At 53.3% G+C, this 25,417-nt stretch overlaps 1 protein-coding gene across 4 annotated transcripts; it reads right to left on the reverse strand.

Moving 5' to 3' along the window:
- Positions 1 to 1,085: 1,085 nt before the first annotated feature.
- Positions 1,086 to 18,646, reverse strand: LIPE (lipase E, hormone sensitive type). 4 transcript variants are annotated; one of them, XM_060000993.1, is made up of 10 exons: positions 17,836 to 18,646; positions 9,647 to 10,182; positions 7,393 to 7,483; positions 7,135 to 7,280; positions 6,753 to 6,938; positions 6,272 to 6,566; positions 5,255 to 5,482; positions 4,838 to 5,014; positions 2,087 to 2,499; positions 1,086 to 1,693 (listed from the first exon to the last, which is right to left on the reverse strand). In XM_060000993.1, the coding sequence occupies exons 1-10, from the start codon at positions 18,644 to 18,646 to the stop codon at positions 1,484 to 1,486; spliced, it is 3,093 nt and encodes a 1,030-aa protein (XP_059856976.1). In that variant the 3' UTR covers positions 1,086 to 1,483. The 4 variants fall into 4 exon arrangements, with proteins under 4 accessions (XP_059856976.1, XP_059856978.1, XP_059856977.1 ...); XM_060000995.1 differs by lacking the exon at positions 17,836 to 18,646 and adding an exon at positions 16,247 to 16,351; XM_060000994.1 differs by lacking the exon at positions 17,836 to 18,646 and adding an exon at positions 15,754 to 15,888.
- Between the last annotated feature and the right edge of the window lie 6,771 nt (positions 18,647 to 25,417).

Raw genomic sequence — 25,417 nt, forward strand, 5'->3', positions numbered from 1 at the left:
CAGTAAAGAGTCTCACTGTCCACCTGCTCCCCTGTCCAGACCTGAGTGTCCCCTTCATCCCCTTGCCTTCCTGTAACCTCTGCTCCACCCTCAATAAGTCCCACTTACCCAACCTCAGTTATGGCTCTGGGATCTGCTCTGCCCCTACTTCTACTCCCTACCTTCATGGCCTCTGCCCCAGCTCAGGGCTTGTCTTCCCTGCCCCCAGCCTCCTCTTTTGCTTTCAGGGCTCTAGTCTTGCCCTTTTCAGTCTGTTCCCCAGTTTCCCACTAGGCTCTTTCAGTGCCTGCGCTGATCCTGTCCCTCCCCTGCTCAAAGCCCTTCTGTGGCTCCCAGTGCCCTTCATTTATAGTCCAAATTGCACTCCAGGCCCTTCACGATCTGCTGCTGACCACTTCCCACTTTGCACCTGAACTTCTGGCCAGGCAGAAGCCTTGACCACTGCCTGTTGGCTCCCACGACGTTGCGTGTTTCTTCTTCTTAGCAAACTTTTGCTCATCCTTGGATCACCTCCTTTGTGAAGGACTACCTGACTACCACAGATGGAGCCTGCGGGGACTGTGACGGCCTATGTCTGGGTCTCTTCCCACACCCTCCCTGAGTCCAGGGTTGGAAATTTCTTGAAGGCTGGCCCTGCATGGAAATCTCTGCTCCAAACCTAGGGCCTACAAAGGGTGAGGGACTGAGTGACTGTCACAGCTGGGCAGAGCTTGGGTTCCAGTATTTTGGGTGACCAGTTTGTTTCTGGTTTCCTGTTAGCTTTGCCCCGGTTCTCTACGGAGTTCGGGTTTTCTTTTCCTGGTGTATGCTGGGGCTGGGTCTGTAGAGAGGAGCAGCTGAGAAGCCAGAGTCCTGTGGCACTGTACCTGAATTAGGTCTGAGGGGGAGGTGGGTCTATGTTAGTAGGGAGCGGTCCTGTCCTTCCTCACTAGAGAATCCAGGCCCGGAGACCCCTCCTTCCTCAGGACCCAGACCTTGGGCCCCCAGCCTTCTGCTCTCCGGTGCCAAGTGTCTCGGTTTCCGATGCTGCCCCCTGGTGGGCGACCCCCCACCCACTCTATTTGCGTGAGGGCAAACTAATTAAATACTTTTATTTACAAAAAGCAAACAAAGCAAACCGTCCTGCAAAGTAGGGTCAGGCTCCGCCCCTGCGGCGGTCGCGGCAGCAGAAGGCAGTGGTGGAGTGCAAGTCCAGCTGTCTCGGAGATGCTTTCTGGGCGTCCCCCTCCCGCAGGCCAGGGTGTTAGCTTTCGGGGGCCCTCGCCCCGCCCCCCCTTGCCGCACCCTCGATTTAAGGCACAGCCCGCCCCCTTCCGCCCGGCCCGAGGGAGGGGCCGGATGGGCCGGGAGGCGTGGCAGGGGTCCCCGCCGCCCTTTCCGAGGCGCATTCACTGCGGAGCCCTGAGCAGATGGGTACGAGAGGCCTTTAGTGTAGCCCCCGGCAGCCCCCCTCTCCCCGCGTGGCCAGGCTCCGTCCCACGGCTCAGACCGGCGGGCCCGGCGGATTGAGGACGAGGCGGATGCGCTCCACACACAGCGCCGCGGCCTGCCGCGTCTCCTGGCACAGCGCCGCCAGGCTCAGGAAGCCGTGCGGCAGGTCCTCCACCACGCGCAGCGTCACGGGCTGGCTCAGGCTGCGTAGCCGCCGCGCGAACATGACTGAGTCGTCCAGAATGGGGTCCAGCGCGCACGCCTGCGGGACGGCGGGGGTGGGGCACAGGGGCAGGGTAGATGAACGCGGGGAAATACGTGGCCATGTGGGTGGATAGAGGCAGGAGACATGGGGAGGGGGGCGGAGAGTCGGAGAATGAGTTTAACTGGCCTCTGCCTAGCTTCTCCCTTCCCCCAGAGACCCACCCTCTCTTTGCCCCTTCCCTGAATCTCCAAGCCCAGAGCCTGCCCCAGGTACTCAACAAGACTCCCTTAGTCTGCCCGTTTCCGGGCCTTCCCTCCTCTTCAGTCAGGCTTAGGCAGGCTTCCTCCATTCCCCCCCCTCTGCCTTCCCTGGGGGCTCCCTTCCCCAGGTGCACCAGTGCCCCGCCCTCCCCGCTCCTTGCCAGCTCCACCTTCCCTGTCTGGCACTCACCACGATGTGCACAGGTGGCAGGGTCTGCAGCATGCTGTCAGGTGCCAGCAGCGGTGACATGAAGGGATTCTTGAGGATGGGCGACGAGTAGAGGGTCACCCGTTTGACATCGTGGCTGGAGCGCCTGGGGTGGAAACCCTCAGGGAAGGCAGCATACACTCTATCCTTGGTGCTCAGCTCATCCCCGGCCTCAGATTCTTCAGATGCATCCTCAGGCCGAAGTAAGAAGTTGACGGCTGAGGGTGTGGAGTGGCCACGTGCCTCCACTGACAGTGACAGCTCCGGGGTGTCCGGTGTCTCAGAGCTGCCCCTTAGGCTCAGGTCATGCAGCGTCAGGCCCTTGAGGGAGTCTGTTCCCTTTGGGCTCTCCGGCTGGGCCAGTGCTGTTTCAGACACACTGCACCGCATTGGCTCTGCGAGAGGAGCAGGGTTAGGGGGCCAGCCAGGGACACAAATAATCCTGGCTCTGTTGGCTGTGTGTATGGTTGGCTGGCCGGGAAGATCGTGGGCAGAGCAGTGGCCGGTGGAGGAGTTGCACCCTAGGGCTGTGGAGGCCTAAGGTGTTCCCCCAGACTCCTTCCCTGGGGATGGGCGGGGAACTCCAGGGTGCCCCAGGCTGCAACTCCAAGGGGGAGGTGGAAGGAGTCACAGGTCTTGGAGGTGGAGCTGTGTGCTAATAGAGGGGTGTTTACTTCTGGGAACCTGTTTCCTTCTCTGTACAAAGGGGATAAAAATAGCCCTTACCTCATAGGAGGTGGTGAGAACTCAGTGGGATAATAAGATTTGGGATTAGGTAGTGCTACCCCTGGGAGGTCATAATATATCAATATTTATGTTTTATTACCAGGTGCCCTGTTCCAGCTGCCTCCCTGGCCCCAGCACGAGGCCCAGTCAACTTTGTATTGTCACTTGAGACAGAGGGTATGAATGGCTCAAAGTGGAGTAGTGAGCAGGCCCATGTGGCTTGAAAAGAGGCCCTGTTCACAGGGAGCTAAAAAGAATCTTGAGGACATACCAGGTTCCCAGAGATCCCACATCTTTAGCCACGTAGATATGCTCCCCCAAGTTCCTTCGTGTTCTTCACTTCATCTCTTCCCTTTGTTTCGTTTTTGTTTTTCGGCCACGCTGGGTGGCATGCGGGATCTTAGTTCCCAGACCAGGGATCAAACCCATGCCCCCTGCATGGGGAGTGTGGAGTCTTAACCACTGGATCCCCAGGGAATTCCCCATCTATTCCTTTTGAATGACCAGACAAGCAAGTGCCCAAATGATGCTAAAGGTGCGCTTCAGGCCTGCCTGGTATAGCCACCTTGGCCTCAGCTCCACTGATTTTATCAGACTCATGCTGCTTACCACTAGGGCCAGGACCTTACATTTTTCAGTTTTTTTTTCCACTTGCTTTTATAAATCCATAAAGGCAAAACGCAAGACGATATGAGAATAACTGCATAGGTGCCCTGTGCTCCAGAGGGTCACTGGAACAGAACTGTTGACTAGAGCCACAGGGCACCAGAGGACCAGCATCTTCAAGGAGCACCTACTGTGTGCCAGGTATTGTGCTGGGTGCTTGGCACAAATAAGTGTATGCAGTCCTTACAACAACCTTATGAGGCAGGTATTCTTCTTGTACCCATTTCACAGAGGAGCAAAGCAAGGCTCACAGATACCGTGACCTGCCCACGTCAGCCAGCAACCAGCCAGTACCTGGTACAGTAGGGAGCTAGACTGGCGTGTGCGCCTCTAGGGTTTGCTCTTGTCACTTTTCTCCTACAAGGAAACCGCCTATGCCCAATGGTCCATGTGCCTAAAATTCAAAATCTCTTTTAATTGTTTTTGGGTATATTTACTTGCAACCATTGGAATATCCTAGTATTAAAAACTGAATTTAAAATAAAGCACATTCAATTGGAATGTTTTTCTGAATAACAGGAACTGTATCTACTTTTTTTTTGGCCGTGGCTTGCGGGATCCTACTTCCCCAACCAGGGATTGAACCTGCGCCCTCGGCTGTGAAAGTGCAGAGTCCTAACCACTGGACCACCAGGGAATTCTGTGGGAACTGTATCTTTTTTTTTTTTTAATGTATCTACTTTTGAACATGCAATTTCTATTACCCAGAAAATACTATTGAAAGTGATTTGAATTGGTTGTGCTTTAAAATCCAGGAAATGGTTTAAAATCCAGGAAAAAATGGATCCCTGGATGGAAGTGATTTTTGGCTGCCTGAGGGTCCTCCTACCCACCCAGGGCTGGGAATCTCCTCCACTTCCTGAGGTCTGTCCAATCTTCTGATCTCCCCATGCCAGGGCCAGCCCCTGGAGGGGGTATATCCCCAAGCACTTCTGTTAAAAGTCTGGAAAGAATCTAGGAGGTCTGGACTCCCACCGAGGGCCCAAGGGATTTGGGTGGGGTTCTTGGGACTGAAAATCAGGACACTCGGCAGGTCTTCTGAGTCATTCCCCAGGGTGCCTTTCTGAGAGAGGCTGTTTAGAAAGCTAAATCTTACAGTTCCTGGGATTCTGAGTTGACCCGGGGGACCAGAGTCCTGGAATTTGTAGGATGTGGGCTGTCGTGGACAATCAAGGCTTTGTGGTAGGGACTTGGCACAGATATGGGGCAGAGCCAGGAAGGCGATTGCTGCTTCCCTGAGGGCCCAGGGCACAGCCTCTTGCCTTCCCCAGGACTTCTGGTGTGCCAGGCTGTCCCTCCTGGCCACGCTGGATGGGTGTGTGAGGAAAGGGCGCCACTCACCTGCTATGGGCACCGAGTTCGGGTGGGACTTCTGCCCGCTCAGCTCCAGAAAGGAGTTGAGCCACGAGGAGGCACCCAGGCGGAGGTCTCGGAAGAGCAGGGCTGTGTCCCGCTGCACCAGCCCCACCATGCCCAGCGCCTTCTGGTCCGAGTCACAGTGGTCCTCGGTCTCCCCACCTGGGAGTGTACATGGGGGGCTGAGTTGGTCTCTTCTCTTTCTGGGCCCAGTCTGAACACCCAGAACCTCAGGCATCTGTGCCCCCAGGGACCCAGAATATCTGATGGCTTCAGCAGGAACAAGGAGTCTCAGATTCCCTCTCCTTCATACCCAACGAGACAGGGCTCTAGTCTCTGACCCCAGAGGACCCAGCTATCCAAGCACCCGCAGGGCCCCAGTCGAGTGGGTGTGGGACTAACCAGCATAGGCATTGACACACTTGGAGAGTATGCTGAGGGGCAGCAGGGGGTCCATGAGGCTCAGAAGGCGGGAAGGAGAGGCGGTAGCCTGCAGCATTGTGGCCGGGTAGGCTGCCATGATGCCATCCGGCACTCGCACCCCATAGGCTGCTGCCCGAAGGGACACGGTGAAGCAGAGATTCCCGCCTGCGCTGTCTCCTGCGAGGCATATCCGCTCACCTGTTGAGCCTGGTTTGGAGGGGGCTTGGTCAAGCCTGGCAGGGAGGAACTGGAGCTCTGGGCCAGGAGCACTGGACTCTCAGAGGTCGGGTGTCGGGGGCCCAACCCCAGGGTCTAGCCAATTGCAATTTTAGACACTGGTAAACTACGGCAGGGATTTGGACCCATTTGGGGGATAGTGGTCAGAGGATAAGGCAGCCTTGGGACATGGAGAGGCCTGGAGATCAGGAAGCTCTGGGAAGCTTGGGAGGCTGGAGGTCAGAAGCAAGGAGGGAGGGTGGTGGAAAAGGGAGACCAAGGGCATGTTTCAGGAGAGAGGGGCATCGAGGCCAGCAGATGGAAGCCAGGGTTCAGGCTGACTGCACACAAGGGCCACGGGCCCTGTGCCCTGAGCCACGGCCTCATCCTGTGCTTCCCAAGCTGTGGGGAGTGGGAGGTTGGAGGAGCTGGGAGAATGGGCTGGAGTGAGGCCAGGTGGCTGCCAGCACAGGACAGCAGTGGGTAGACAAACAGGAGGAGGCCATGGGAGGTGGGGGACAGAGTGTCAGGGCTAGAGTGGGCGGAAGTAGGAGGCAGAAGGAGGAAGTGGTTGAGACGGAAGGTGGGAGCACTGGGGCAGAGCTGGGAGAGTGGGCGGGGGACAGGCGGGGTGAACAGGCGGCAGAGGGCCGGGTGGCAGGAGATGGAAGGGGAGGCGGGGCATGCAAGACTGAGGCCTGAGCAACTAATGGATCGTTCCCCCTGCAGGAGGCTGGGGCGGGCTCGGGGAGCTGGTGGCAGTGAGGGGCTCGGGCTCACCAAGGAGGGCACAGTGCTTGACGGCCCAGCAGTAGGCGTAGAAGCACTCCTCCAGCGCCCGGGGGAAGGGGGCCTCGGGGGCCAGGGAGTAGTCGATGGAGAGGATGGGGGCGCCCAGCTCCTGGGCCCAGCTCTTGAGGTAGGGCTCATGGGATTTGGAGGTCTGGGCCACGAAGCCGCCGCCATGGATGTGCACTACCAGGCACCTTGACCGGGGTGCCTGCTGGGGGCGGGACCGCAGCTCCAGGCTTCTGGGGCCCTCGGACCTCCCCAGGCTGCTGAGCTCCTCACTGTCCTGGGGGTGAGGAACGAGGAAGTGGGTCAGGCCGGTGTGGTCTTCCTGGGCCTCACCCCACCGAGGGTGTGTGCTCAGAGACAGGAGTCGGGGCAGTGTGGGCAGTGAGAGGCGGGAGGACATTTGGGGAAGGTGCTTCCATGCTCCTCAGCTCTGTACCTGTCCTGGCTGAGGCAGGGACCCTACCTGTCCTTCACGCAGGTCATAGGAGATGAGCCTGACGAGGACAGGCCCGGGGCCTGTGTGGGCCAGTGGGGGTGAGATGGTGACCATGACCTTGGGGTCAGCAGTCAGCGGCATTTCAAAGGTGATGGGTGGCAGGCTGAGCAGGCGGCTTACCCTCACGGTAGCCGATGTCATGTTTGCTAGAGACTGGTGGGAGGGAACAGAAGGGGCGCTGGGAGGGCCTGCTGGCAGGGGTTCCCCTCACACCTCCCCTCCGACCCCCAGTCTTTTTCCTCCCGTGCTATCCCTGGACCTGGAACACTGCAGAGGCCCGGGAGTGTCTCTGGGCCTCAGTTTCCCCATCATGCACCAGGTTGGGGCCCTCACCGTGCCCCATGCTCACCGATAGCACCTGGATCTCTGTGATATTCCAGAAGGTTTTCCAGAAGTGCACGTCCAGGTTCTGTACGATCCGCTCAAACTCGGCCCCACGCAGCTCTGGGTCGATGGCAAAGCGGCCACCGGTGAAGAGGGAGCTGGCTGTCACACCTGGGGGTCAGGAGGGGTGTCAAGGAGCCCCTGGCAGCCTCGCTGGGGCAGCGGTGCGGAGGAAGGACAGGAGTGGAGGGGAGGCTGCAGGCAGGTCCCTGCAGGGACTCACTCAGGCCCGTCTCGTTGCGTTTGTAGTGCTCCCCGAAGGACACCAGCCCGATGGAGATGGTCTGCAGGAATGGCCGGATGGCGGGCGTGAACTGTGGAGACATGCCTCCAAGTCAGGGACCAGGGGCGGGCAGGAGTGGGGTGGGGCAGAGACATGGGGGGTAGATGTGGTCATTCAGCAAACATTTAGTGAGCTCTGGCTGCGTGCCAGGCACTGCTCTAGGCACCTTCATGGAGCTGATGTTGTCGAAAAGACAGACAATACTCAAATAAAGGCATGCCATATAATGTGAAGTAACGATCGATGTTTGAAAAGACGGTAGGTGGAGGGGACAGAGTGATGATTAGCGGTCTGACTCCTCATACGGGTCTCCAGGAGGGGACTTGAGGAGGGATGGGAATGAAGCGAGGGAAGGCTGTTCCCTGCAGGGGGCAGGACACGTGCAAAGGGTTTGAGGTGGCCCTGTGCTTGGTGTGATGATGGGTGTGGCGGGAGCAGAGTGAGCCAGGGGAGAGGCGCAGGGGCTGAGATCAGAGAAGCAGAGGGGCTCACGTGGGGCCTGAGGGTTTGGATTTGTTCTAGATGTGGATGGAGCCATAGAGGGTGGTGAGCTGGGAGAAGGATGATGCAGGGATCCCTGAAACTCAGCGAGGACAGAGATGAGGTGACGCAGGCAGTGGGGACCAGTTAAGGGGCAGCAGGGAGACAGAAATGGGAAAGGTCAGAGACAGGGCCCGAGATCCTGAGGCAGAAAGAGTCAAATGGGGAGACCCAGCATCTGAGAGGAGCCAGGCAGCTAAGAAAAGACAATAGAGAGAAAAAGAAAGCCACAGGAGGCTGGGCAAGGGGCCAGCAGGGTTCTTCTGTTCCTTCAGCAAACACTGGCCTGGGTCCTACTGTGTGCTAGGCACTGGGCTGGAACAGGGGTTGAACGAGACCTAGACAGAGAGGGCCTCTGCCCCCTGGGGCTGGCATCTTACAGGGGGAGGCTGTCCTGCAACATGGCACAGCTGGGCCCTCAGAGAGTAGCTGTCAGGCATGGCCCTGCCCCTGGCCGGGGGCCCAGTGGGCCAGAGAGCACAGCTGGGCTCAGATGACCCTGGATTCTCACTCCCGAGCTTCGAGGGGACAGCCGGGACACAGGGAGGAGCAGGCTGGCCCAGCTGGGCCGATCAATATTTGTGGGTTCAGCTTAGGCGAGGGGAAGTTCCCAGGAACGCCCAGGCTGGATTGGTGAGGACGGGCTGCTCCGCATGGAAGCAGAGAAAGGTGGGGTACGGTGGGAAGAGGCTGAGAGACTGCCAAGCTCAGCTACACTGAGGGTAGGGGAGGCCCAGAGAGGGTCTGAAGGGGTACAGGGTTACACAGCTCCAGATACTCCTGTTGGGGTTCCCAGATGTGGCTGGGGACTGTGGACACAGCACTGACCCCAGATGGGGGCAAGTTGGGCCTTGGCTCTGAGCCTGGTGCCCCAAGTGCTTCCCAATTCTGAGTCCCCAAAATACTCTTCCTGTGAGTCCAAAGGCCTCAGGGCTGCTTCCCTGTCAGTTCTGAGATGAGCTGTGTCTCCCTGAGGGTGGTTTGGGGTGGGCAAAGGATAGGAGAAGGCCTGCAGCTGGGGGTCAGGGCCCTGGTTCAGGGAGGAGAGGGGCCACAGCCAGGTCTTCCTCACTGTCACCAACTTGGATATGCTCCCTGGCTCTCCCTGAAACCTCAACATCTGGATTCTACTGCGCCTTAGGTGAGTCGATATGCCCAGGCTGACCTGGGTCCAGTTGAGAAGCTTGGGGCCCCTCCCCTTGAACCTCTGTCAAATGGGGCTGGTACCCTTCCTCCCTGCCTGCCAGGCCTCCGGTGGGGATGACTAAGTGGGACGTGCTCTTACAAACTGGCCTTGAGAACAGTACTGGCTACTCTCCTAGAGGGTCTCCAATGAATTCAGGGGCCAGACAGGTCATGTAAAAGAGTGAATGAATCTCCTGAGTGTAGGACGATAGGGAGCAGTGGAGATCCTGGTGCAAGAGGCCATGCAAGTTAAAGATTTCCTCCACGGTAGATTCGGCCAAAGGGCCACAAGTTTGAGACCCTTCGTGCAGTGCTGTCTGAGCCCCAGACAGCTTCCCCTTCCTGCATCTGCTGTTTGCTGAATCCAGTAACACAGACCACTGTGGTTCCTCTACTATGCTTCTGAGCCTGGTTGGGGCCCACCATGTGCCTTCACCATGGCCCCAGAGGGGCAGGGCAGGGGGCTCACCTGGAAGCCCAGGCAGCGGCCGTAGAAGCAGCCCTTGTGCAGAGTGATGTACTCATGCAGGAAGTCGGCAATGACCCTCTCATCACCCTCGAAGAAGAGCTTCCCGGGCTGGTTGGTGGCCAGCAGGTGCTGAGCGTAGTAGGCCAGAGCACGGAGCTGGGTGAGAGCGGTCAGGTAGGCCTCGAGTTCGGCCAGGTTGTGGCTGGTACGGAAGAAGATGCTGCGGCGGTTAGAGGCCACGTAGCGGGATTTGTGCAGCAGGTGCACCAGGCAGCAGCGGGCTGTGTGCACCAGGCTGCGGTACCCGTTGGCCGGCGTCTCTGCGTCCAGGTCAAAGAGGTGTGCCACGCTCAGCAGGCGGCCCAGGGTTGGCTCCAGCCCCAGTGCCTGTTCCCGAACACCTGCAAAGACGCCTGACAGCCGCCGTGCTGTCTCCCCAGGGCCCTGGCTGGAGAAGAAGGCCATGTTGTCCTCTGCCAGGGTCACCAGCGACTGTGTCACTGTGTGCAGGTCCATTCTGTGCGAGAGCCGTGAGGCTGCGGGCAGGTCGGGAGGCACGTTAAGGCAGGGCTGGACCAGCTGGAGCCTGGCGTCCAGGAGTCCAGGCTCTACCCCCTCCTCCCACAGACTCACGTCAGACCACAGCCCCTCCTTCAGACTGAAGGATGGAGTCTAGGGCTCCAGTTTCTTCCTTCCTTGGGACCCATGAGGCCAGGTACCCACTCTCTCCCTGCTCAAGAGGCAAGTTTGATCCCTCAGTCCCCACCTTCCTAAGACGCAGGAGTCCAGGCCCCAGAACCCTCTTCTTCAGGGCCCAGGAGTCCCTGTCCTCTCTTATTTGGGACACTGATTGATTCCTTAGCTCCAGCATCTGTCCTACAGCCCAGGAGTCTACGTAACCCTTTCTCCCTTCTAGGGACCCAAGTTCAGGCATCTGTCTCCATTTACTCTCCCGGGACCCAGGACTCCCTCTAGGTTCTGAGCAGTCTGGACCCCCCGTTGGTCCCCTCTCTCAGGACCAGGAGTTCAAGCCCCCATCCTACCTCCTTCTCAGGTCCCAGAGGTCGCCCACAGGCCCTTGCCTTCTGCAATATTTGGGAGAGTTCAGCCCTCAACCCACCGATTCCCACCCACCTGGTGGTGTCCCAGGACCCTGGACCCAAGCCCAATTCTCTTCCTGAACCCAGGAGTTCATATTTCTAGCCTTACGTACAACTGAGGGGTCACTCCTGCCCCCTCCTGGTCCCTCCAGTCTGGCTGTGGAATCCCCTCCAGTCTTCTCTGGGGGTCCCCAAACCTTGGTTCCACTCCTCCCCCAGCTGGGTCCCTGGCCTTCAGGCCTGCCTTAGCTTGCATGGGCCAGCCCTGCTCCCTGCCTAGGATGGTATTCATCCCTGCCATTAACCTTGAACTCACTCTGAGTCAGACTCTGTGCTAACAGCTTTCTCTGTTTCCTCCTTTAGGTTCTCACTAACCCTCTGAGGCCCACACCGCCTCGGTTCATGTTTCAACTGTTATTAGGAGCATTTCCGTCTTACAAGAGAGGAAACTTGAGGCTCAGAGGTATTAAGTAAGGAGATGAAAGTTTCCTTGAAAGCGGCAGAGCAGAAGTCAGACCCAAACCTCTGGGGCCAGAGCCGTTACTTTTGCTGGTCTCCATCCCAGGGCTCTGGAGACTGGGCCTCTAGCTCTGGCTCTCAAAAACTTTCCCTGGACTAGGCCTGACTCCCCACACTTCAGGGTCCCCGGTTAATCTTCCCTTCGGCATCCCCGTCCTGTCACCCGGGTCCTGGACAAGCTGTTCTTGCGCCCCTCGGTGGGGATGCTGCCCTCTGCTTCAGATACTCTTCCCTCCTGAAGCCCATCCAGCGCCTTGCCTGACTCCCAAGTTGAGGGTCCCCCGATCCCCCAGAAAAAGGTGTCTCTTTTCGCCTCTAGGCCCTGGGGTTTGGCAGCGGCCACTCCTGTCTGTCAGCTGGCAGTGAACTCACCCCTCCCAGGCCTCTTCAGAGCTCCCCAGGGCTGGGACTGCTGCTGACTGCTGCTTGTGCCAGTTGCAGCCTGGGGTGATAATCCCGGGGAGGGGCCCAGCCTGCCCAGGGTGTGGCCACCAGCTCCACCTCCCACCCAGAAAGGACAGTGAGAACCCAGTGCTGTAAACAGAGCCTGGGGCCCAACTCCCAGTCATTGCCCAGCCTCCTCTGGCTTTGAACCCTGGAATTTGGGCCACCAAGACCCAGTCCCAGGAGTCCAGACCCCTAGTCCCCTCAACAGTTAGAAACTGAGGCATGCAGGTCCCCTGTCCCCTCCTCCCTTAGACCCAGAAGTCTCACCCTGGTCCTGAACAAAGTGTGCCCTCTCACCCAGCCTGGCTGCCCTCCTTCTCCCCAGGGTGGATTCAGGGAGCAGAAGCACCATGATTGATCGCAGCTCCTGCCCCCAGACTGGCCATGGCACAGCTGGCCCCAGCTGGTGGGGAAAGAGAGGGCAGCCAGCCTTGCCTGTCCCTCCCAGGAGGACAACAGCCGATTAAGGGCAGTGCCAAGCTCAGCCAGGGGGCCCAAGCCGCAGGTCCTGCTGCGTGGTGTTCCCACACTGGGCACCCTGTACCTGCCACTTACCCTTCCAGCCCATCCTGCTGTGACTGTCATTCCCACCTCACACACGGGAAACTGAAGCTCAGACGCACTTCACCTCCGTTATGCCACGTGCTCCTTGCCTGGCCAGCTCTTTCTCACCCTCAGGACTCAGCTTCTCACCTCCTCCAGGAGGGCTCCCCCCCATCTAAGATGCACCCCCTACCGCTGCTTTCTGCCATCATCTTTAAGTTGTTCTTCCTAGAATTTTACATATTTGCAGTTCTGCATTTATTTGTTTCCATGTGTGTTGTTTGTGTCCCCCAGGGGCAAAACCAGGCTTCATGGAGCTGTGACACTTACAAGTGGAGGTGGGGCTCTTTAGGAAAAAGAATAGAAAACCACAAGTATGATATTAGGTACAGGCCCTTGGAAGAGCCCTGTGCAAATGAGAGGCCTCAGTGTCATGTGCTTGGCTGTAGGTGACTCCTCCCCTGTCACTCTGCCTGGGATATCATGCCCATGGGGGCATGGGATGGCCCCAGGGTCCATCATGGGGCCTAGCACGTAGCAGGTGCTCAGCAAATATTTGAAGAAGGAAGGAAAGGGAAGAGTAAGAGTGGGGGCAGAAGGGCCTGGATGGGAGTTTGGGACGGGCCCACCCCTCCCCAGGACGCACAAACGGATGGACAGACAGAGGCCTCTGGAGGCAGCTCTGAGCTTGGTGGCTGTGACAACAGAACACCGGCCTAAGCCACTGGCCAGGTGATCCTAGATGAGCTTGGTCTCCTCATCTGGAAACTGCGCTTGGCCATCCTGCCCACTGAGGGCCGGAAATGATCTTTGTAAGCAGGACCCCACGGCGGCATTTCTGCTCGTGGTTTGCTTTGTGGTTCTCACTCAGCCTCACTGAGATGTGTATCGGGTCATTTTTCCATCTAACATACTGTACAATTTACTGCTTGTGCTGTTTGCTTTCTGTGTCTGACAATAGATTACAGGCTCCCCGCGGGCAGGGACTTTGTTTTGTTCACTGCCGTACCCCCAGCCCTTGCGCATGCCCGGCACAGGGCTAGCGTGGTATTTATTGCATGGCTGCGGTTTCCCATTTTATAAAGCAGCTGTCATTTACTTCCTGTCTATGGGGTAGGGCTCCTTATCGAACATGAGGGCACAGGAGACCTGGACAGAAGAAGTAACCTGCACAAAGCAGTGAGGAAGAGGCTGGATCCCAGGCACTGCCCTTTGCCTTGTTCCAGGCGGCTCCCTGGGGGCTGGGCCGGATGGAGCAGGGAGGGTGGGATGCTGAGTTTGATAGAGGTTTGCCAAGAATCTGAGGCAGAGAGCACTGGGGCAGGGGCAGGCCATCAGGGCCTTGGGTGAGGACTGGGGCAGAGGGAAGGGTGAGGGTCCTGCTGCCTGGGCACTAGCCCTTTGCCCTAAATGGTCACAGGACAACTGGACCCGGCCTGGATTTTGATCCCTGGGGACTGAGCAGGAAGAGAAAAGGGTGGTAGGGAAGTAAGTGGGGGGAAGATCAAGGAAGGGCCAGGTATGAGGCCTGGGAGGGGCAAGGTCTTCTGAAGGGGGAGAGGCCTGGGGGCAGATGCAGGCGAGGGGTAAGTGACTGTGGCTCGATCCCTGACTGTGTCTGCATGGAAGAGCAGACACTGCTCTAAGACAGCTGTGTGCCAGGCACTGCTCTCTTCCTGTGCTTTAGGCGAGGTAACTCGTTTCATCCTTTCCACAACCCGTGAGGTAGGAACCATCATGACCCATTTCGGCAGATGAGAAAACTGAGATGCAGAGAGGTGACATACTGCCCAGGGTCACCGAGCCAGCAAGGATGCCACAGCTTCTCTGATGTGTTTCTGTGTGTATCCGTGTTGCTCCTTCTGTCATGTCTCAGCTCTGTGCTTTCTGGGTGGGCAGGTGTGAGTATGTCTTTGAGGTTCCCATGGAGGTACATACATATGTAGGTTCCTGTCATGCCTAGCGTTGGTCCCGGTCTGTGTTTGTGGGTGAGTGTGTCCACATTTTTTCTTAGCCTGTGTGTTTTCTTTTCTCAGTATGTCTGCAAGCACATTTGTATGCATGTGTCACGGCCTATCTGTGTTGCTCAGCCTGTGAGGGTTTCTGTGTCTCTATTTCTCTTGGCCTGTGAGATTGTGTGGCCATGTGTTTGTATGTGTATGGACGTATATCTTGTGTGTGTGTGTGTGTGTGTGTGTGTGTGTGTGTGGTACCCATCTCTTCCTATTTGCTCCAGTTCGAACTCAGGGCATCAGCATGGCCACCTCCCAGTCTCATCCAATCCATCATGAAGTCCTGTTCCCCCTGCCTCCCCTAGAAAGCACTGGAACCTGGCCCTTCTCCCACCTCCACTAGCCCCCTTCTCTAGAGGACTGTAACAACTCTTTCTGTGTCTCTGTTTTTGCCCCCTCCATGTCTTTTCCACATAGCAGCCAGAGGATTTTTCTAAAACTTAAATCTGGTCACACACTCCCAACCCTTCAACACCTCCACCCTTGCTCTCAGGGTAAAGACAGTCTGAGCTCTGAGCCTGTCTGAGCCTTCCTGTGTGCATCTGGAGCCAACTCCATTTCTATGCTTGGCTAATGATGATGTCTATGGCAGGGAGGATGATGAGTCTGGGGGTCTCTGGGCCCGGGGGCTATGTCAGTTTGTTTCCTGCTCAGGAAATTCCCATAGGTCCTCACTGGGATTGACACATACTCCTAATCCAGCAAGGACTTCATGTGTGTCTCTGCCTGAGGCTTGTAGCATCTCTGTTGGTCTGTCAGTGTTTCTCCAGCCCGCTGAGATCTGTAAATAATGTGACCCCCTAGGGAACCCAGGTGACAGCACTTCCTTCTCCCAAGTGAAATTTAGTCTGTCCAAAGCGAACCCAGGGCTCCTTAGTCCTACGAGTAGGAGTCAGGAATTTAGGTCCTAGGGCAGCCAGGCTGAAGCAGGTGGACTGACAACAAATGGATGAGTGGACTGAATGAAGGATGGTGGGACAGGGCTGTTTGGAGCTGTACTGCACCCCTCCTCCAGGCATTCCCCACTATAGGGCACCCCTTCCTCCTACCCGACTCACCCCTAAACTTCCTCTTTGGACCACAGCTTCTAAATCTCTTCTCCATTACCGTCTCAAGAGGGTCAGAGACCTGAAAATCGGCGTTTGAACCATCTCCCACGTTGAAATCACAAGGCAAGAACTGCCACGGTCACACAGCGTGTACGGAGCTAGAGCAGGAACCCTGGTTCGGGACACTAACATTCTGGACTCTACTCCCAAGATGGTACTGGGGCGTCGGAGAGTTTTTATGCTGGAGGTGATATTTCCCTCTCACATCACCCGCTTCTCACAGTGGATTATCCCTGCACCCCCGCCCCGCAGGGCAGCAATGAGCCAGGCCACGGGCCCCCCCACTTCTTGTGGCAGGAGGTCAGTCCACTCGGTCCCCAGTTTCCCACAGGATGTCTAAAGTTCCTTCCGGCTCCCGCCGGCCTCCTCCCACTCACCTTTGGCTTTGCCTTTTCGCCACCGCCCGCGCCTTTGACTTTTGGACCCCTCTTGAACCTTGTTCGAGCCCGGAGCCCCAGCGGCCACAGGGAAACTCACTTCCCTGGCCGACTCCATCAATTTTCCGCGGCCCGGGCCCCGGGGCCAATTCTACCCGCCTGGGCCAATTCCACCCGCCTGGGCCAATTCCACCCGCCAGTCACCGCCCCGAGGACCAATCCTCGCTACGTACCACCGTCGGGCCCCCACACCACCCAATCTCGGACTTGCTTCTCTCTGGGTCCCGCCCTCTAAGCAAGGAGGGCCGCCCTCCACAGTCGGGTCCCGCCCCCCGCCGCAGGCTTAAAGGGCCCGCGACCAACAAAAATGCAGCCTTGGAGGCGGCTAAAAGCGTATTGGGTCAGAACTAGTGGGGAGTCCCACGGGGGTCACCCCAGCAAGGAAGCCCCGATGTTGTCACGTGTTGGCTGTCATCCTTGTCTTCCCACTCACCTTCCCACGCAGGGATCGTCTAGAACGCACCGGGTCGGCCCGCCGAGAGGTGAGGCGGGTGCCACTTATCTTCCGCCTTGGGTCGGGGAGCGGGCCAGGTCCTCGGGCAATTCAAAGCCGTGGCCGGGCTGCAGTGCAGGAGGCGTGGCTCTGCCAGGGAGCCTTTGGAGGAGGAAGCCCCGCCTTTCCCCCTGCCCTCAGTCTCCTAGTTCTCCTATTGCTCCGTTTCTTGGGGTTCTCCTCTCTGCCCTGTCCCTCCCCGCGAGAATGGAAGGGAGGGGCTGTAGGGTGCTCGGCGCCTGCGCACTAGCTCCAAGCCGTGCACTCGCCCGCAGGGAGGAGAGGCGGCCGCGGGAGCTGCGCGAACCTGAGAAAAGGCGGGAAACAGAGGAGGCTCGAGGCTCGCGCGTGCGCACACACTCAGCTGTCTTTCTGAGGGTCCCAGAGAGGCGGCTTTGGCTGTGGCGGCGCTGTGGTGAAGGCGTCCCTTGAGACTGGGTTCGGGAGGCCCAGGGAGACCGCTGTTTAGCACCAGAAGCACCATCCCGCCCCTCCTCCCCGCCCTCCCAAAGCACACGAGCAGCCGTGGCACTGAGAGACCCGGATGACCCTCTTCTCCTCAGTCCTGAGAGAGGCGGCCCAGCCCTTCCGGGGGACACAGGCCTCTGGGCTGAGACACCCATTACCAGCCTTCGGACTAACCGTCCTCACAGCGCCCTCAGCTTCCGGAGTGCGGCCGCCTTGTTTCCCCCCCTCTGGCTATCTCACCGAGTCTCCCCACGTTCCCCGGAGAGAACTTGCGCCCCACCTTGTGCAGGGCAGGGCTTCTGAGCGCAGAGAAGGAGCTCAGGGCCCGAGCCTGCTCCCCGGGGGCACCATGGCCGGCTTCGGAGGAGGGGCAGGGATGCTGCCGCCAGTGGAGTCTTGTGCCCACGACCCGCCCACACCGCTCCCCCAGCTCTCCCTCCCATCAGCGCCGACCTTGCCTGGGACTTGGGCGGAGCCCCAGCGCCTCTCCCAGGTGCCCCCTTTCTGAGATCACAACCCACGAGGCCATGGGCCCGGCGGGACTGGGACTCGCTGGGGACAAGTGTCCTCCTGCCCACTGGACAACCCAGAGAGCTCAAGGGTCGCTCCTGCCCGGTTTTCGGCCTGGCCTGCGTGGACACTCGCCGAAGGTAAGGGTCCACGTTCAGCAGGGTGCTGCGGTGGCCCACTTGGTGCCCGCCCAGGAGCGGGCTCAGGGTTGGGGACCCAAGGGATGAGTACGGGCCCCTCGCCTAGGGCCTTCTTTAGTTTCTGTTTGATTTCCCCCAGATCCCCGCCGGGAGGCAGCCTGGAGCAGGGGAAGGAGTCAGAGGCTCGCTGGGGGTCCTGGCTTGGCCAGCCCCTAACTGCCCAGCCTCCTGCAGGATCCCTCTCTTCTCTAGGGCTCAGCTTCCTCCTCCGTCAAATGGGGCTGTCGATCTGTGTCTGCAGGACTGTTGCGGGGTCACCTGAGCTCACCTGACATTCTGGCAGGCCTAAGTTCTTCCTGAGCAAATGAATGACCATCCCTGGGAGGCCCCCTTCCTCCAAGCTCAACTTACCTGGGTTCCGGTAGCGTCTGGGGTTCTGGCTGCTGGTTTTCTTACTGGGTAATGACGTCCCACCAAATCCCGACATCACTTCATAACCAGGTTTCCCCTTGAAGACCGGCTTCATTCCCTGGGCCACTGTTCCACCCCTCTGGGCTGGCGAGTTGGTCTCTAACGTAAACCCTAAATCCGAATCTGCACCAGAATCTACTACCCGTTCAAGAAATGTCTTATGTTCTGAGGCCGGTTGCTGCATGGATGGTTCGTTTGGTTTTGACAGAAATTGCCACTCAGCCAAAGATCCCTCTTGGGATTTGGCTCCCTGGGCTGGAGCTGCGTGCTGAGCTGTAGGGTCTGACTGTCTCCGTCTCTCTTGGGACCTCAGTTCTGTCTGGGCAGGTGGTCCATTTTGGGGTCCAGGTCCTACCTGGGCTCCAGCTCCCTCTCTCAATTCCAGCTCCTGTTGAGTTCTAGAATCTTTTCCCGGCCCAGGTCTGTGCTGTGAGGCAGCTTCCTGTTTCCTGAAGGGCACCCTTTGGATGGGAGGTGACTGCTGTGGCGCAGGCTCCTGTGGGGCAAGAAATTCCTGCTGCAAAGCAGATTTTTGCTGTGCTCGAGGTTCCTGCTGGGATTCAGCCCCATGGTGGGCAAGGGGTCTTTGCTGTGCAGTGCGCTTCTGTTGGGTATCGGGTCCCTGCTGAGCCTTAGATGCTGGCTGAGCTGTGGGTGTCTTTTCTGGCCCAGACTCTGACTGGGTGATAGGTGTCTGGTGTGGCTCAGGTTCCCAGTCAGGCCTAGAAACTAACTTAGAGCCCGGCTCCATTGTTGTTATTTCCCTGAAGGGAGCTGTTGATCTCCCAGGCTTCATCCTTCTCGGCCCTCACAGGCCTCCTTTGTCACAGATCCCTCACTGATTGCTCATGATGGCTCCTCCCTTTGGGTTCCACTCCTTCATCCTGGCATCCCTGCTCTTCCTTTTTTAAGGCAGTTGGCAGGTGGCCCCCTACTCCTGTGCCGAGTGATGTGCTCTGTTCCTCCTGCTTTGAGAGGAGGATTGGGAACAGGAGGAGGCTGTGTGCCCAGCACACTCTCCTATCAGAGGGGAGGGGCTTGCCCTGTTGTGTCACAAATAGGACCCCACCCAACTCACCACTCAGTTAAAATGCTGCTTCTCATAAGGCCAGCATCCCAACTTAGTCCTCTGTTCAACCTGGATGACAGAAGCCAGATTCTGGCTTGGTGTTTCTTTTCCTTTCTCCCCTTCTGATGTTTGAGGAAATGGTCAGAGGGGGAGGCAGGAGCTACACATTTTTTTTTTTTTTTTGGCTGCTGCGGTTTGCGGGATCTTAGTTCCCCAACCAGGGATTGAATCTGGGGCCACAGCAGTGAGACTGCTGAGTCCTAACTACTGGACCGCCGGGGGATTCCCAGGATCTACACTGGTTTAATGTTTTCCTCTTTATTCATTCTTTCAAATGGTTGCCATTTTATTCCCTTATATTATCGTTCTGATCGTTTTACTCCCATGTTAAAAAAAAGACACCCTCTCATTTTTTCACTTGAAGCCCTTTTCAGGACCACACCATGTCTCTAGCTTTCAACTCTGCTTCTGCATATATGTATTCTGTAGTAGATTGGAAAGTTACAGAGTCAGATGACCATTGATGATGATGATGATGATGATAATCATAAATACTGGAAGCATTTTACCTGCTAGGAAATTGTGCCAGGTTTTTAAAAAATCTATATTATCTTTACTAAGACAATGTCTGATTCATTGCTTTAACTTCTTTCTTTGCCCCACCTAGCTCTTAGCTCAGAAGGGTTTGTTGCATGAGTAAAGGAATAACAGGTTGGGCAGTGGAGAAAGACTGAGGGTGGTGTTGGGGAGAGGTGTGTGTAGAATCTGGATTAAGTTTGGAATTTACAGGGTAAAATGGGTCGACTGGATTGAACGTGAATTTCCGGACCCCTTTGAAACAAAATGATTTTGCTCTATTAGATTTAAATATATTAATTGACTTATGTTTATTACTTGCCTGGTTGTATTTAAGGTCAGGTGGTGCCAGCTAGGAAACCTGGATTTCCTGGTTTCGTTCAGGTAAGTGAGCTTAAGCCTGGGTAGGGAGAGGGCACAGGAAAAGACTGTCAGGAGAAGGCATTAGAGGGGGCAATAATTTTGGTGATAATGCTTTTTTTTTGAGAACACTAGAATGGTTTAGGGAGTAGAGACAGGGATGGGGAGCGTGAGGTGGGAGAAGAGCATCTTAAGGTGCGCTCACTGCCTTGTTGACTGAGAATGTTTCATCGGGAGGGTGGGCTCTCATAGCTCCTGTAAGGGCAGAGCAAGGCTTGCCAGCTGAGAAATGGCTGGCAGGCTCTGGAGGGCTTGGTTGGCTTCTTGTGGTGTCTTTAGTGTCCTAGGTTGAAAACAAAAGGGGGAGACGACTGTTAATGCATTTTTTAAATTTAATTTTTATGAGCGCTTTTAAAATGTTAAAAGTAAGACTCATCTAGTGGAAAAATTAAAATAAAACTTATTTATTTTTTACATAATAGTTTGTTCTCTTTTTTTGTATGTAAACATAATAGTTTGTTCTCTTTTTTTGTATGTAAACATAATAGTTTGTTCTCTTTTTTTGTATGTAAACATAATAGTTTGTTCTCTTTTTTTGTATGTAAACATAATAGTTTGTTCTCTTTTTTTGTATGTAAACATAATAGTTTGTTCTCTTTTTTTGTATGTAAACATAATAGTTTGTTCTCTTTTTTTGTATGTAAACATAATAGTTTACTTTTAAAAAAATGAGCTTATACTATACATATTGTTTTGCTCTGTACCTTTAACAAATCTTTTACTATTGCACAATATTTTATTTATTTATTTATTTTGGGGCTGCATTGGGTCTGCATTGCTGCGCGTGGGCTTTCCCTAGTTGCGGCGAGTGGGGGCTACTCTTTTTTAAATTAATTAATTAATTAATTAATTAATTAAATTTATTTTTTTTTCTGCTTTGGGTCTTGTTGCTGCGCGGGCTTGCTCTAGTTGCGGCGAGCGGGGGCTACTCTTTGTTGCGGTGTGTGGGCTTCTCATTGCAGTGGCTTCTCTTGTTGCGGAGCATGGGCTCTAGAGCACAGGCTCAGTAGTTGTGGCGCACGGGCTTAATTGCTCTGAGGCATGTGGGATTCTCCCAGGGCTTGAACCCATGTCCCCTGCATTGGCAGGCGGATTCTTAACCACTGTGCCACCAGGGAAGCCCCTATTGCACTATATATATATATATTTTTTTAATTTATTTATTTATTTGGCTGTGCTGAGTCTTAATTGTGGTATGCAGGATCTTCGTTGACACGTGCGAGATCTCAGTTTCAGTGTGTGGGATTTAGTTGCCTGACCAGGAATTGAACCCAGGCCCCCTGCATTGGGAGCGTGGAGTCTTAGCCACTGGACCACCAGGGAAGTCCCTGTTGCACAATATTATACATGTATAGAAGTCCATAAAACTTATGTGTGCAGTTCAATAAATAGTTACAAAGAAGATATTCACGAAACTACTACCCAGGCCTAGAAATAGAATATTGCCAACAACCCTCCTCCTTTTCTGATTACTAACCTCTCTCCCCCTCACATTGGTAATCCCGACTTTTACAGTAAGCATTTACTTTTTTTCTTTATAGTTTTACCACCTACGTATAAATTCCTAAATAGTTTAATTTTGCCTTTATTTGAACCTTATGTATATGAAATCAGGCAATAACTATTTTGGTTTTATTTCTTTTATTCAACATTATGTTTGTAATATTCATTTATGGTTTTTTATTGTTCATTCTCATAGATATATAATATTTGAATATAGTACTATTTATTTATTCAGGGACCAGTTTTCAGTTTGGGGTAGTTATGAACACCGCCGCTATGAAATCCTTGTTCATGTCTCCCACTGTACATAAGCAAGCATTCTTTTTGAGGATACGTCTAAGAGTGGAATTGCTTGGTCACAAAGCTTAAACTTTAGTAAATAACCACCAGCACTTTTTCAAAGTGATTTAGCAATTAAACTCCCATTAGCAGGAGATGAGAGTTTCTCTGTTCTACTCTCTGCCAATACTTGGTATTGTCAGACATTAAAATTGTTGCCAGTCTGATGATATATAATGATCTCTGTTTGGGTTTAATTCATATTTTTCCAGTTACTAGAAGGGTTGAGTGCCATTTCACATGTTTATTAGCTACTTGGATTTCTTGTCTCTGAAGTGCCTATTCAAGTCTTTTTCGTATTTGTTGTGTTGCCTGCCATTGATCTACAGAATTCCTTATATAGTCTGAATAGTAATCCTTTGTTGATCATATATGTTGCAGACATTACTCCTACTCTGTAGACTGTCGTTTTATTCTTCCTTTTGTTTTTTTTTGTTTTTTTTTGTTTTTTTTTTTGCGGTACGCGGGCCTCTCACTGCTGGGGCCCCTCCCGTTGCGGAGCACAGGCTCCGGGCGCGCAGGCTCAGCGGCCATGGCTCACAGGCCCAGCCGCTCCGCGGCATGTGGGATCCTCCCGGACCGGGGCACGAACACGTGTCGCCTGCATCGGCAGGCGGACTCTCAACCACTGCGCCACCAGGGAAGCCCCTTGGTTTTGTTTTGTTTTGTCTGTGCCACGCAGCTTGTGGGATTTTAGTTCCCTGACCAGGGAGCAAACCCGGGCCCTTGGCAGTAAGAGCGCTGAGTCCTAACCACTGGACCACCAGGAAATTCCCCATTTTATTCTTTTGATGATCAAAATTCTTAATTTCAATGAAGTCAGATTTATTAATCTTTTTCTTTATGACATATTTTTTGTATCTTGTTTGAGATATCCTTTCCTACCCCAAGGTCATGAATATATTCTCCTACATTCCCTTGTCTTTCATATTTAGATCTTTAATTCACTGAATTTTATTTTTGTGATGGGTTTAAAATAGGGGGGTCTCTGCACCTTTATTTCACTTAATATATTGTGGATATCTTTCCAATGAATACATAATGATCTACCTAATTATTTTTGTCAACTGCAGAAGTGCCCAATTTGCTTTTGATGAGTTTTTAAACTGAGGTATAATTGACATGTAACATTATATTAGTTTCACGTGTACAATATAATGATTCGATATTTGTATACATGGTGAAATGATCACAGAATAAGTCTGTTAATGATGAACATTTAAAATTTCATTTATTTATCAATACAAATACTGGTATAATGCATATGCTTTGTACATATATCTTTGAGTATCCATGCTAATATTCTATACTAGAGATTGTGAAGTGAGATAGCTGGTTAAAAGGTACACACATTTAAGTTTTTTTTTTTTTTTTTTTGGCCACGCCTCTCGGCTTGCAGGATCTTAGTTCCCTGACCAGGCATTGAACCGGGGCCCTGGCAGTGAAAGCGCCGAGTCCTAACCACTGGACCGCCAGGGAATTCCCTGTTTTTGATAGGCATACTACCAAATTGTATTTTACCTCCATCAACAGTGATAAGGATCTTGATTTATCTTATTCTTTTTTAAAAATTTATATTTTATATTGGAGTATAGTTGATTAACAATGTTGTGTTAGTTTCAAGTGTACAGCAGAGTGATTCAATTATACATATACATGTATCTATTCTTTTTCAAATTCTTTTTCCATTTGGGTTATTACAGTGTATTGAGCAGAGCTCCCTGTGCTATACAGTAGGTCCTTGTTGGTTATCTATTTTAAATATAGCAGTGTGTACATGTGAATCCCAAACTCCCAGTCTCTCCCTCCCCCACCCCCCTTCCCCCCCATAACCGTAAGTTCATTCACTAAGTCTGTGAGTCTGTTTCTGTTTCTGTAAATAAGTTCATTTGTATCATTTTTTTTTAAGATTCCACATATAAGTGATATCATGATATTTGTCTTTCTCTGTCTGATTTACTTCACTTAGTATGATAATCTCCAGGTGCATCCATGTTGCTGCATGGCATTATTTCATTCTTTTTAATGGCTGAGTAATATTCCATTGTATATTTGTACCATATCTTCTTTTTTTAAAAAAATTTATTTATTTAATTTATTTATTTCTGGCTGCATTGGGTCTTTGTTGCTGAGCACGGGCTTCCTCTAGTTGCGGTGAGCGGGGGCTACTCTTCCTTGCAGTGCGTGGGCTTCTCATTGTGGTGGCTTCTCTTGTTGTGGAGCACGGACTCTCGGCATGTGGGTTTCAGTAGTTGTGGCACGCAGGCTCAGTAGTTGTGGCTCACAGGCTCTAGAGCGCAGGCTCCGTAGTTGTGGCACAGGGGCTTAGTTGCTCTGCGACATGTGGGATCTTCCCGGACCAGGGATCAAACCCATGTCCCCTGCATTGGCAGGCAGATTCTTAACCACTGCACCACCAGGGAAATCCCCACCATATCTTCTTTATCCTCATCTGTTGATGGACATTTAGGTTGCTTCCATGTCTTGGCTATTGTAAAGTGTTGCAATGAACACTGAGGTGCATATATCCTTTCAAACCATGTTTTTCTCCGTATATATGACCAGGAGTGGGATTGCTGGATTGTATGGTAGCTCTATTTTTAGTTTTTTAAGGAACCTCCGTACTGTTCTCCATAGTGGCTGTACCAATTTACATTCCCACCAACAGTGTAGGAGGGTTCCCATTTCTCCACACCCTCTCCAGCATTTATTGTTTGTAGACTTTTGGATGATGGCCATTCTGACTGGTGTGAGGTGATACCTCATTGTAGTTTTGATTTGCACTTCTCTAATAATTAGTGATGTTGAGAATCTTTTCATGTGGTTTTTGGCTATCTGTATGTCTTCTTTGGAGAAATGTCTGTTAAGATCTTCCACCCATTTTTTTTGAGTGGGTTGTTTGGTTTTCTGATATTGAGCCATATGAGCTGTTTGTATATTTTGGAGATTAACCCCTTGTCAGTCGCTTCAATCGCAAATATTTTCTCCCATTCTGTGGGTTGTCTTTTCATTTTGTTTCTGGTTTCCTTTGCTGTGCAAAAGCTTTTGAGTTTAATTAGGTCCCATTTGTTTATTTCTGTTTTTATTTCCATTACTCTAGGAGACAGATTGAAAAAGGTGTTGCTGTGATTTATGTCAAAGAGTGCTCTGCCTATATTTTCCTCTAAGAGTTTTATAGTATTTGGTTTTAGCTTTAGGTCTTTAATCCATTTTGAGTTTATTTTTGTGTATGGTGTTAAAGAATGTTCTAATTTCATTTTTTTATGTGTAGCTGTCCAGTTTTCTTAGCACCATTTATTGAAGAGACTGTCTTTTGTATACGCTTGCCTCCTTTGTCGTAGATTAATTGACCAAAGGCGCATGGGTTTATTTCTGGGCTTTCTATCCTGTTCCATTGATTCATATTTTTGTTTTTGTTCCAGTACCATACTGTTTTGATGATGGTAGCTTTGTAGTGTAGTGTGAAGTCAGGGAGCCTGATTCCTCCAATTCTGCTTTTCTTTCTCAATACTGTTTTGGCTATTTGGGGTCTTTTTTGTCTCCATACAAATTTTAAGATTTTTTTTGTTCTAGTTCTGTGAAAAATGCCATAGGTAATCATTGAATCTGTAGACT

This window comes from Delphinus delphis, chromosome 20 (genome assembly GCF_949987515.2).
Source record: "Delphinus delphis chromosome 20, mDelDel1.2, whole genome shotgun sequence".
Classification (NCBI taxonomy): Eukaryota; Metazoa; Chordata; class Mammalia; order Artiodactyla; family Delphinidae; genus Delphinus; species Delphinus delphis.